This window comes from Camelus ferus, chromosome 4 (genome assembly GCF_009834535.1).
Source record: "Camelus ferus isolate YT-003-E chromosome 4, BCGSAC_Cfer_1.0, whole genome shotgun sequence".
NCBI classification, from domain to species: Eukaryota; Metazoa; Chordata; class Mammalia; order Artiodactyla; family Camelidae; genus Camelus; species Camelus ferus.
The window spans coordinates 30,901,669-30,915,667 of record NC_045699.1 but is presented as its reverse complement, the minus strand read 5'-3'; the positions used below and the strand labels follow the sequence as shown (position 1 = coordinate 30,915,667).

General features: G+C 36.7%; 1 protein-coding gene across 3 annotated transcripts in view; it reads right to left on the bottom strand.

The window, feature by feature from the left end:
• The window catches only part of RFX3 (regulatory factor X3), a 277,856-nt gene that overhangs the window by 136,864 nt on the left and 126,993 nt on the right, over nt 1-13,999 (bottom strand). For all 3 annotated transcript variants that reach the window (XM_032477755.1, XM_032477754.1, XM_032477756.1), the window contains one exon: nt 13,844-13,968. In XM_032477755.1, coding sequence (XP_032333646.1) covers nt 13,844-13,960 — 117 coding nt within the window. In that variant the 5' untranslated portion in view covers nt 13,961-13,968. The remainder of the gene's footprint in view (nt 1-13,843; nt 13,969-13,999) is intronic.

The following is a 13,999-nucleotide window of genomic DNA, read 5'->3' as shown; positions in this document are numbered from 1 at the left end:
AGTGTTCAACACAGTATTATTAAAACATGCACAAACACAAACCAAACCATGAACAATGAGTTTGGGGGCCAACTATTATGATTAAGCTGCTTTGTATTCCATCTATCCGTCATGTCATTTAGATTTGATCGTTTTCATATTAAGGCTAGCTCTGTTCCTCTTTATTAGCTCCCTCAAAGTACAGTAGTTTAATCTAGCACCAAAGAAAATTTAAACCATAAAAAGCCACAGAAATTGAATGATTCAGTTATAATGTATTAATTAAGGTAATTTAGAATATGTTCATAGTTTCATTATAAAGATTATCCAAATAAACATATACACACAGAATGGATTCCTAAGAAAATATCCATATATCACACTTTGAGAAACACTACTCTTTGCAATCATTTTCCTACCTCCACTTCCTAGCAGTGTCTGGTTTATGAATGAGTCATCTGTCCTCATATCTTAAAATGCTTTGCAGTTTACACAGCCCCATTACAATGATTTTCTCATTTGATCCTAGTAACAATTCTGGGTAAATGACCTATTTCAAAGATAAGGAAACTAAGGCTGGGTGGTACTTCTTCAAGGTAGTGTCTTCTTCAGGAAGTTCCCCACAATTGCCCCCATCCATTAGCTGATTCATCCAAATTATATTATGTATAGTTTTTCACTCCTATAGCTCCGTATATATACTTCAGGCATCACCATTCGCTGTGGACCTTCTGTTCATCTGTCAGTCTCTTCGATCTAACATTATATACGCCAATTTCAAGCAAAGGTCCTGGCACAACAGATGTTTAATCAATATTTGCCTAATGAGCTCCTGTAACACAGTTATGGAGACTAACGGACAGGGAGGTTAAACTGACTTGCTCAATACCAGGTAGCTTGTAAGTGGCACACCTGGAGTTCAGACTCTCACCTCCTGAGATCAAATTCAAGTCACCGTTCTTTTAGTCCATATCTCTAACATTTCAGAGCAATATTACTGCTTCATAGGAAGCTGAAAAACAAACATGAAAACCATTTTCCAATGTGAAGTAAGTTGTCTACTGAGATCAATTAGCAATGTCAGTAATCTATTTTTATACCGGCCATTTAAAGAGCATGGGTGTTGCTTACTACATGAGCTTTCCCAGGCCATTTATTTTTTTCCTACATAGAGTTCTCTGTTGCTCTTTTGCTTTGTTATTTTTAATATCTAAATAAAATAAAAAAGCTAAATAAACAATTTCTATAAATTTTCTGGGGAAAATTAAGAGTAATCATGATTTTTACATGTATAACTGTCTACCAGCTCAATGAACCACAGGCAATAAACACCTTAGTGAACCTCAATGTCAAAGCAAAGCCTTGAAAATAAGCACAATAACAAAAGAGAAAGAAAAATTACTGGTAAAAAGGCTTTGCATAGAATAATTATATTACTAAGGGTCATAAACAGGACTACGACCAGTGGTCTGGTTAGTCTCGTAAGAAACTCGGAAAAAATATTATTACTAAGAACTAAAGCTTAGGTTCATTCAAAGTAAAATTAACTTGTTTACTAGCACTGTCCAAAACCTCAGAAATAATTTTTCTTAGTTATTCCATTTATAATTTCATTTACATAAAAAGCCCTCACGTTATTCTGTAAATTTAATTCTGCTCGTGATGAGATACAAAGTTACCTTGAGACTTGCAGATGGGACAATGCCTCTTCAAAGCTTACTCTAGTAATAAGTATTTTTATTGAAGAATCACCTTTCTTCTTACATTTCAAGTGCTGTCTTTTCTAATGTATAATTTTTCTTATTTTGTTTCTCTTCTTTAATCCTACCATTTTTTTAAATTGAAGTATAGTCAGTTACTATGTGCCAATTTCTGGTGTACAGCACAATGTCCCAGTCATTCATATACATATATATTCATTTTCATATTCCTTTTTATTACAAGATATTGAATATAGTTCCCTGTACTACACAAGATAAATTTGTTTTTTATCTGTTTTTATACATAGTGGCTAACATTTGCAAATCTCGAATTTCCAAATTTATCCTACTATTTTTAAATGCTGAAATTGCTCATAAGAAAGCACAGACTTTATAGAATCCAAAGCTATCAATACTTAATAACCCAGAAACACCAAGAGGTAAAGGGAGACAGAGGGAAAAAAAAAATAACGGCTTTGGTTAGCTATACACATTTATGAAAAACAGCTTGACTAACTTATAAACCAAAAATAAAAAGCCCTGTACATTAATATTTTCAGTTTTAAGGCATACCTTTTATCATCCACTAAAATTACACCTTATGGAAATACAAGATAATCTTTTAAAGCACTCTATAAATATTACAATTATAAGAAGATAAAAATTATACCTTTTATTTAATAAAAACTCTATATCCCACCCCTTTCCCTATATCAATCATAATATGAATTTGGGTAAGTTTAACTTTTTTAAAGCCTGATAATCAATTGATTTGATGAACTTGGTTCTCCTCAAAGGGTGGGATGGGAATGGGTATGCAGGCCTTCATACTATATGGGTATATACTGCTATTAATTAAAACAAAAATCAAAGCCACAAGCTGGCTAATTATTTTTTTGAGTTTAGTACCTAGTTCCTACTTCCTAATACTTTTGTCTTTTTTTGAGAATAATTTAGTTTGCATTTTCTAGCAACCAGATTTTTACAGTCCTCAACTGTACCACCAATTCATTGTACACGTTTTTTAAAGAGTCTTAAAATAGCACCAATTCTTTTTAATTAATCATTTGCTTTATCTGTTATTTAGGCTTTTTTATTTATGCATGTATTGATTTTCTTAGTCATAACCATCAAGGCTGGAGAGTAACGGGGAATGTAGAGAGAACTGGGCAAAAAGCTCAAAACTGATTTTCCTCTACACTTTTTTTCTTTCCTTTTTTTAAACATTGATTCGTTGAGGTGAGGCAAAGTAGTTTAAATTTGGAATACTTTTTAGAAGAACTTTCGTTGCTTAGCATACGTATTAGGCAAACTTTCAGGTTGTATTTATTTATAGATAAAATATTAAATAAGTACCCATGTCTATTGAACATAACATTATGATTAGTAGCTCAAATTGTCACTTAACAAACTTACCTCAGGTTGGTAAAGTTACTTATATCAAAAAAAATTGTATATAACTGTAGGCTTCTAGAAAAGATACAAGTTACATAAAATATTCCCAAATTACCCTTCTCCCAGATTATCTAAATGATGTTTTACTACATTGATTTTATCATGTTCTCCCTCTTTTGTTTTAGGTTCTATATTTACTGATGTTCATACTTAGAGTCTGAGTTTAGAGAGGGCTTTAGGAAGTTCAAGGTTTATAATTTTTTTCTTGCTATTTATTTTGCTCAAGCAGCCCTTTATACCCTAGATGCACCTGCTTTGCTAGCTTTGTTCCTAAGATCTTCAAATATGCATTGCAATTCATAGAACTAAAATTAACCCTTATTGACATAAAGTGTATCATCGTGGTCTTTGCCATGAGACTGAGACTGCCATGTTTAGTACTCCTATGTCCTATGTGGGCTTATACCATTTAAGTTATCTTGTTACAACTCATCTGACTGCTTTATTTCTGTGGGGCGGGGCTTAAGAGCTCAGGGTCTGAAGTCAGATATCTTGTGTCTAACTCTCAGCTAAAAAAAAATCACGGCTGAAGGAAGGTATATATATAAGTTGCACACCAGGTTTAGGATTTAGCACTGAGCTATTAGGTAGCCAGGACAAAGAGGGTGGTTCTGATTTGCTCTCAGTGGGAAGTCTATCAGCTGTAAGGGCAGTAAGAAAAATGAACCATCAGTGTCTCAGCGGAAAAGGCTTTAACGCATATCAACACAAGTTTTTACAGAAAATAAACAGGCACTGGCATTACATGTGTGTCTATTTCTAAAATCAGTCCTGGATAAAAGGAAGGGCAAAAATGATCTTTTTGAGGGGATAGAAAAGTTATGTTAAGTGTTCCATGAAATTAACCTTATGATATGTAGTTTTAATAGGTATTGAGTTTGAAAATTTTTAATGAACAGTAACCTGGTTACAAAAGAGTCCAGGAGAGGAAATGATTCTTAACTTGCATACTGCACACCCTCTGGAGGTTTCACAAAGGCATCTCAGGACCTGCTGTTAGCGGGAGGGGGAGGCAAAGTGGACAAGACCCAAGCCCTTTCCCCTCCACGTACAAGGATTCAGTCAGAAGAACTCAAGTGCTTGTGTTACTTCTTATATTCTTTCAATACAAACTGAGCGCCTACTGGCCCAGCATTTCCTAGTCCCATGAAAGAAGACTTTGAAAAAAATGAACCATTTGTTCAAGGACAATACAAATACATCCCACTCCCAAAAGAAATACAACATCAATCTCACACACATACATTTTGTAATTATGACCTCAGAGTATACTTCTCAAATAAAAGCACAGGCTGTCAAGGCCAAATAACTGTTAGCCAAAGCAAGTTATTTAAATTCTTTGAGTCTCAGTTTTCTCACCTGTAATAATACTACCGACCCTAGCAGAGTTGTTATATAAGCGTTAGAAATAATGAGCCAAGCACCAATCACAAGGAATGGCGCACAGTAGGTGCTCAGCAGATGGCAGCTATTAGTATGATGATTCATTGTTGCAACTGGATTTTTAACAAAGTAGAAAGGGGGACAACTTCAAAATGAGTTATTATTGAAAACCTAAGATGCTTATGTTGCTCAACCAGTGCTCACCTAACACTCCACGTCAGCTCTCACCATTCATCTCAGCCACTGTCTGCTCCAGCCATTTCAACCCTGTTTCATTCCTTAAACCCACCATGTTCTCTCTCACGCCAGGTCTTCACAAACACACTTCCCTCAGAAAATACTTCCTTTTATTCCCTCACTGGTCATCTCTGTTCTTTGAATCTTAGCTTCAAAGGAAAGCTTCTTAGCTTTCCTTTGGAAAGACTATCTTGACCAACTGAGACTACAAATAACAATTTTTATCTGGACCTTGAAGTTTCTCTTTCTTTCAGATACTGATGGCAAGGAAGCTTCGCTATAAATTGAGATCTATTATACTGAGATGTAGTTTTAGCACAGATAGAGAATTCCTCTGATTTGCTTTGGCAAAGAGGACAGGTGCTCTGTTTAAATTATGTTCCAACTTGTTCAGGTTACAGGTAAACAGAAATGCCAGTTATCCTAAAGTTTTCTACTTTCTACACATGTGAAAAATCTTACAGGACAAACTGAACATTCCAAACAAACCAAAAGAAGTACCAATGTTGAAACTGGTAGTCTAATAAGCAAATTAGATATTCTTAGGACACATTATATATCTCTAAGATCAAAATTATGGAATCAACTAAAATAAGTTTATACAACTAAGTGATTTGTTGAAAAAGAAAATTTTCTAAAATTCAACTTTGGGAGGTCCTTTGGAATAGCTGTACTAAACCAATAGTTTAAGCCTCTTCAAACTAGAAACACAGATTCCAGTCAGGCTAGCTAAGATATTAATATATTATTCTCACTTTAATTTCTTAAAGTCATACCAGAGTACCAACTTGGTCCAAAATTGTAGCATTTTATAAACTGAAGAAAGTACTGGAGGTATTCCTAAACTTTATTGAAAAAAGTCTTCTGGCATTTCTCTCATCACTATGGTAACTGAACTAGATGACTGACCATCCACGGTGAAGGACACTAATACTGCCCTTGCCCGAGACCAAGCTGGTGTCCATTGTGATCTAGAACCTGAGTTTTCATAATTCACAATCCAGAGCAATCCAAGAAAGGACCAGAAGTTCTTGCTTAGTAAAGAAAATGGAAGCAATTGGGTTTAAGACTAAAATAGCCACAGAGGATAAGTTACTTGATAGTGAGGGCAAAGAGAGAGGGTCAAAGACAAACTCGTATAGAAAACAGGGTCAACCCCCCCCCCCACCAAATTTTCCACAAAGGAGCCAGATGTTACCACTATTACTGATAATGACAAAAACAATGATAATTATAATAAAAATAGTAAATTTATTAATGATTTATTATATATTGGGTACTAGTCTAAATTATTTAACAAACACATTATTTCATACTGGTATCCAAGTATAAGCTAGACATTATTGCCATTATTTTATCCATTAGGAGACTGAGTCTCAGAAAGCTAATTATTTGTCCAAAGTCATATAACTAGAAAAAGATACAGCCAGCCCTGAACCCATCCCTTCTAACTATGAATTTCACTCTCTTAACCTTTACAAAACCTGATTTACTTGATGAAACAGTTCTCAAAGAAATAAAAAGGGAACCTGAAATCCATGTACAGAGAGAAATATGACCGTCAACCGTATCAAATGTCACAGAAAAATCCAGTCAGATCCCAGAGAAAATGACTGATTGTGACTATGTCTACATTATCCACAGTTGAATGGATAGCACCCAAATTTCATAGGATTAAGTGGTTAGACAAAGGAGAAATGTAGACAAGTATAGATGTCTCTATCCAGAAAATCAGCAAGGAGGAAATATATAAATAAATATGTCAACTGAAGAAAGAAAAGAGTGAAAACCTAGGGAGGAGACACATGTAAAGACAGCAATACGTATGTCATCCGACTCAACTGCCCACAAGGGCTTCTTATGCAACACTGTCCCACACCTCTCACTTCCTAACCCCCTCAGCTCCGTGTACCACTTCCTGATTTCACTTGAGCTCTCTTGTGCCTTTCTCTACCAGAAATGCCCTCTTCCAGACTGTTTATCTTGTGAACTTCAGCACACAGCTCAAAGTGTGCTCATCCTTGGTGAAGACATTACTGACCCTCAATCCCTAGAACTATTTCTGTCTTTACTCTTTTCATTAAAAAAAAATTTTTTTAATTGAAGCACCATCAGTTACAATGTGCCAGTTTCTGGTGTGCAGCCCTATGTCCCAGTCATGCATATATAGACATATATTCCTTTTCATATTTTTTTCATTAAAGGTTATTACAAGATATTGAACATAGTTCCCTGTGCAGAAACTTCAAAAAAAATATTTTTTATATATAGTGGCTAAGATTTGTAAATCTCAAACTCCCAAATTTATCCCTTCCCACTCCCTTTCCCTGGTAACCATAAGATGTTTACTATGTCTGTGAGTCTGTTTCTGTTTGTAGATGAGTTCACAGTGTCCTTTTTTCCTTCTTTCTTTTTTTAAAGAGTCCACGTATGAGTGATATCATATGGTACTGTTCTTTCTCTTTCTGGATTACTTCATTTAGAATGATGATCTCCAGGTCCATCTATGTTGTTCAAATGGCATTATTTTATTCTTTTTTATGGCTGATTACTATTCCATTGTATAAATACATCACAGCTTCTTTATGCAGTCATCTGTTGATAGATATTTAGGTAGCTTCCTAGTCTTGGCTATTGTATATAGTGCTGCTATGAACATTGGGGTGCATGTATGTATCTTTTTGAATTAGAGTTCCCTCCAGGTATATGCCCAGAAGTGGGATTGCTGGATCAAATGGTAAGTCTATTTCTAGTGTTTTGAGGAATCTCCATACTGTTTTCCATAATGGCTGCACCAAACTACATTCCTACCAGCAGTGTAGGAGAGTTCCCTTTTCTCCACACTGTCTGCAGCATTTATACTCTTGAGGTACTTTATATCCAATTCTGTAACAGTTCTATCTCCCTCAAAAGTTGGCTTACTCCGATCAGGTACCAGGTTGAATTACCTTTGAAACCTCAGCGTTTAACCCAGTCCCTGGTACATTCCTCTTAAAATACAGTATTCAGAACTGATCACAATTATCTAACTCCAGATGAGAAAATATTTTAAAAATCACTTAACAGAGAATCAAACAATATTACTACCCAACTACCTAAACAGTAGCTCTTATTTTTACAAATATTCAGTACAGATGGTCAATTAAAGGGCCTTCATATTCGACTGGCACAGTAAAATTTATTTCAATTGTAAATCAGCATGTTCCTTCAAAACACCTTACTTCTTATACTGGATACTAAAAATTAGCAGTTATGGCACTAAAAATAAATATGCTCTTCAAGAGCTAAAATAATTATCTTTGTAAAAATTTTTTACAAAAGACATTCAACTAGAATTAATTTAAGAATGTAACCCTGTCTTTTAGGATGTCTGCCACAGTCTTAATTATATAAACACTGTTTTCTTAGGGAAATATGCCAGTGAGAATCAACTCCCAAACAAGAGCAAACCAGAGAAAAGTGTCTTTGTTTCTGTTGATTACATCAGATAATGGTCTAAAATGAAAAGAATTCTATTCACATCCATTGAAGCTAGGATGAGCAAGAAGCAGACCTCTTGACCCTGAACAGAGGAAAGACAAAGACAAGAATGATACAGTGCACCACCTCAGGCCTGGCTCTTCAAACTAGCACAGGGTCCTCTTCAAAATGCTACTGACCAGATTTCGATCTAATAGAATACTGTGTTACGGATTTACCATTCTATAGGCAATCATTTCCCCCTCTTAATCACTGTTGATTGCTTCCACCAAAATAAGTTTCTCATGGGTGTATTGCAAATTATCATGGCTTCCTTCTGGCTGTGATGATTTGCTACACATGGGCAAGCAGAAGTGAGGACAGAAATAACCCATGGTTGAAGCTCTGGCCTAAAGTGAGGAAGCCAGGAGCATTCATATCTAACTTCAATTCCTAAAATCCATTTCCTAAAGGAAACCAGTATAACTGGTTTACAATGTTGTGTTAGTTTCTGGTATACAGCAAAGTGATTGAGAGAGAGAAAGAGAGAGAGAGATACACACACACACACACACACACACACACACACACACACACACACATATTCTTTTTCATATTGTTTTCCGTTATGGTTTATTACAGAATATTGAATAGAATTCCCTGTGCTATACAGTAGATTCATGTAGTTTACTATATATGTATATATAGTAATTTGTATCTCCTAACCTCAAACTCCCAATTTATCCCTCCCCACCCTTTTCCCCCAGGTAACCATAAGTTTGTCTTCCATGTCTATGAGTCTGTTTCTGCTTTGTAAATAAGTTCATCTGTATCATTCTTTTAGATTCCACGTAAAAGTATTATTATGCCATTTGTCATTTGTCTTTCTCTATCTGACTTATTTCGCTTAGTATGATACTCTTTAGGTCTACCCATGTTGCTGCAAATGGCATTATTCCATTCTTTTTTATGGCTGAGTAGTATTCCATTGTATATAAATAAACCACAACTTCTTTATCTATTCATCTATTGATGGATATTTAGGTTGCTTCCATGTCTTGGGTATTGTAAATAGTGCTGCTATGAACACTGGGGCACATGTATCTTTTTGAATTAAAATTTTCTCTGGATATATGCCCAGGAATGGAATTGCTGATTCACAGGGCAAGTCTATTTTTAGTTTTTTAAGGAATCTCCATACTGCTTTCTATAGTGGCTACACCAATTTACATTCCCACCAGCAGTGTAGGAGGGTTCCATTTTCTCTACACCCTCTCCAGCATGTTATTTGAAGAGAAGTAACTATCTCTGACATCAATGCCATGATTTTAATATCCATTATGGGTCAGGGACAAGAGCCAGAAACTTTTAAAGGCACCCTACTACAGTTTGAAAATTCAAGATGACATCATTGTATTAACAATACAAAGATTACAGGCATGTTAGAGCAATAAGAAATTACCTTAGCACTAATCTTGTCAGTTATAGACAATTTATATCCACAGGAACACTGTTAGGACACACTGGGGATCTTCAAACATGTCACTGTTCTAGTGGAAAGGAAGAAAGAAAAAAAGAAAAAGGACAGAGGAGAAAAAATCCTTCCAAATAAGCCTGGAAGGACAACATAATGGCATTGCCAGGCATATATCACACTAACCCAGTATGTGAAATAAAACACTCTGTTGACAAAAAGACAATGAAAGTTCTCAACTTCCTTGCTTGGTGTAAGGGGACCAAGTCATCACTCACCTTGAATGTCCTAGAGGAAAGAGCTAACTTGAGGAACAGAAAAATATGCCTGTTGGGAACAAGCCATATGGCACAGCACGAAGTTTTCCAAAATGCAGTCCATGTTTACATGAGATTAATTTTTATAAGGACATGAACAAAGTGTGTGTGTATATGTGTCATCTTCTACTTACATCTGGTGAAACTGATTTTCCACTTCTGGTAGGAACTCAGTTTTTTTGGTTTTATATATATTTAGTACAAAAAGCAAATCTATTTACAAAGCAATTAGATCTCCTCTACCAACTCTGTGCAATGAGATGACTGGCCTTCCCTAACTGTGGTGAAAGTCGGAAGGTTTATTCTTCGGTTTAACCTCTATACTGAGGAACACCCAGTGCGGGTAACTCCATATTGAAAAGGAGAAGGATTTGGTGAATTCGTGCAAGAAATACTCAGCTCTCTTCCCTACTTAGCTCCTCAGACAGCTAAGCATTCACCCACCAGGAGGAAGCTGGAGAAGTCTTCTTTAAAAATATGACTAGCCCAAGAGAAAAAACAAAAATATTGAACATGAGAAGGTCCTCAGTCAAAAAGCCCAATTATACGACCACATATTGAAGTCAACAAAACCCACTCATGCATTCAAATCAGCCTTTTTCCCACATTTAAAATATGAATAAATGCCCAGAGATTACCAGAATCTGAGAAAAGTTTCTAATATGAAAGACCTAAAAAAAAAAAAAAAAAAAGGACAAAATAGCCTGAAGGAAACAGAACATATTAGGAGAAGAAAATTTCAACAACTTAAAAAATTAACATCTTCAGAGAGAGAAAAGAATATTAAAATCAGAAAACATGATATTATAAAAAGGAACATACAAGGAATTTTAAAGAGCTCTTCAAAATTAAAACTATGATACCAGAAATGAAAAGTAATAGATGGGCTAGAAGATGAAACAAAAGAGCGAAAGAGTCCAAAAAGTGAAAAAAGAGCACAAAGAGGGGAGTTAACCATAAACGAAAAAAACTGAAGAAAAGTTCCCAGAACTGGAGAACATGAATGTTCATATTGAATAGATCCATCAAGGTTCCAGCACAATGTATAAAAATAGGCCCACATCAAGGCATATCATCATGAAATTTCAAGAAACTGGATTTAAAACATTCTGTAAACTTCCAAAGACAAAAAAAAAAAAAAAATCACATAGCTTGCATACAAAGGATTAGAAATCAGAACAGTGTTTGGCTATTCCACAGCAATTCTGCAAACCAAAAAACAATGGAGCAATTTCTTCAAAACTCTGAAGAACATGATATCCAACCCAAAACTCTGTACCCATCCAACTACCAAACAATTGTGAAGGCAGAATAAATTCCTTCTCAGACACACAAGAGCTCAAAAATTTACCATTTCTTAGGAAGTTATTACAAGCTGTGCTCGAGCAAATCAAGAAAGAGTTGTAAAGATGCTGACCTAGGAAACAGGAAAGCCAACATAAGAGAGGAGGGAGATCCCAGGATGATGGAAAAGGGAGCTCCCGGGATGGGAGCTGAGCAGAGGGCATCCATCAGACTGGAGCAGGTCCAAGTGCTCTGGGAGACTTCTTTAAGAAAACATACAGTTGTTCAGTCTAGAGAAAGTAAATGGGATTTACAGAAATGAAATGTGATCACAGCTTGCTACATAGATTTGCAGAGTATTGATATATATCACGGCAACATAAGCACTGGATAATGACCTACCAAAATGAGTACATAACTAATAGGTTGAAACATATGAAACTGTTGTTTTTGTAGGTCAAAAACTGCATAGAGTTCAACCTAATATATCAGGAGCATAAGGGATGGAAAAGGGGTGTGTGTGTGTGTGTGTGTGTGTGTGTGTGTGTGTGTGTGTGTATGGTAAGGACTGAAAGGAGTGTAAAATACATAAAACTAAAACATATTTAAAAAGTAAAACACTGTTTTTGAAGACATAGAGGTAAATATCAAAGTAAAAGGTACAGAGAACCAAAGGCAGTTGCCTCTGAGGAGGAGAGGGAGGATGAAGACCGCCGCTTTTTTAAAAAATAACATAGCAGCAGAGCTATTTGACTCTTTACATTATTACATACACTAAATAAGACCAGTAACAGACATCTGGTGATATGCAAATACAACAAAAAGAACATTGCTTTTTAAAAGGAAGAGAAAAAAGAGGACAGAAGGCAGGAAGGAAGGGGGAAAGGGAGAGGAAAGGAGGGAGGGAGAAAGAAGCAATGCAGAGTCGAGGAGAGAGGGCCAGACATGCGTATCACACACATTCCAAGCTCTCAAGGGGGCACTTTCTGGAGACAGGAAAACTGCTGTTAGAGACAGGCACTCTCAAAGCCTTTCTTCCTCCACAAGTGAGACAAAAACCAAACCAGGGTGAGTGTAACTGTTCAACATTTGTTTAACGCGGATAGACTGTTATGTTTTAAAAATTGTGTATAACACTGTCCCACTGTCCTCCCCTTGTTGTTTGGATGATGTGCCTCCCCGAGAGCAGCACACGCAGTATTCATCAGTCACCATAATGCCCATCTGTACCGAGACGAACTTTCACCTCCCCAAATGCCTCTTACCCCACCCAACATCCTCTCATGACAGTCCATGCATGTTTATAATCATTTTGACCATTCTGAAAACAAAACACTGAGAATTACTAACTCACACATTTTAAAATCCCCATTAGTACCTCTTATCTTGAGGTTACAAAGGTTGAACTTCATTGAAATCTAACTTCTTTAGGATTCATCTGCACATTTTCTGAATAATGTGCAGAGTCTTGACATTGGTGATGACATCAATAATACCAGTGTGTTGTAGAGAGCAGAAAGAAGAGTGTGCTAAGATTTTTTTTCTCATTACAAAAGAAATAATTACTTCAGATGTCGTTACTTAGCCTGAGAGTCAAAGACCCTTCCCTGTGATGCTGGCACTCTCCCTGCCCATCCCACTTCTGTCTCCTGAAGAGTATAACCTTGAGTCCCTCTGTCTATATAATTGAGGAAAAAGTTATCCCTTTCCCCAGTAGCATTTATAATTGCAAAAGCAACATTAGCTAACGGTTCTCTTTGATACTAAAAAATTACAGGCAGATCTCAAGTCTCAAGATACTGCTTTAAGACACGCTCTTTATCACTTATTTTTTTGCCACTCATTAGAAGCAATGACAGGCCAATGTGTTCACAATCAGAGGAGAACTATTAGCTGGCACGAATGGAACTGTTTTGTCAGTATCTTTTTAAACAAGCCAAGTGTCCCAAGTATGAATAAGCCCTGTAGTAAACGTGATGATGAATTCATTCTCAGTTTTTCAAATGGGATGAGTCAGATCTCCAGACCTTTAAGATAATTTAAATTTCATTAAACAGTATTTATCAGTCACCAGAACGCCCACACACATTCTGAAATGTCACAAAGGCAAAATCCCTGCCCATCAAGTACATGCCTCCTCTCCCTTATTAAGTACTACTGTGAGCCCATTATATGAAAATATGATTGCTGCCATTTCAACAGGAGAGAACTAGGGGGAGGTGATAAAGGACAGAGGGGAGAGAGAGAGAGGAAGAGAAAACCTAGTTAGCGTGGTCAAGCTAGAAACGGATGCTCTCTTTAGGGGCTAAGAGGCTCTTTCAGAAGAGGGATTGCAGTTTGAGTGCTCATCTCTGCACCCCCTACAGCCGAGCACAGAACCTGGCATGTGCAGAAAATGATCAAGAAACGTTTGCTGAGTTAACTGAAGAACGGAGCGAGGCCTGCTTCAACACCCATCGTGGCAGAAAGGATTATCCGAGGCACGCTGGGCGCAGCCGTGCTGGGAGGCAGCACGACGGCGGCAGAGCTCCCTCCCCGAGGGCGGCTGCCCTTACCTGCTGCTGTACTGGGACCTGCTGCACCACCTGCGTAGGCACTGCTGCTTGGCTGGCCACAGACGTCTGTAAAGTCACCGTCGAGCCCGTGTCCGACCCGGTCTCTGATGTCTGCATGATGGTCTCTGGAATACATCAGAATAGAGAGAAAGTTTA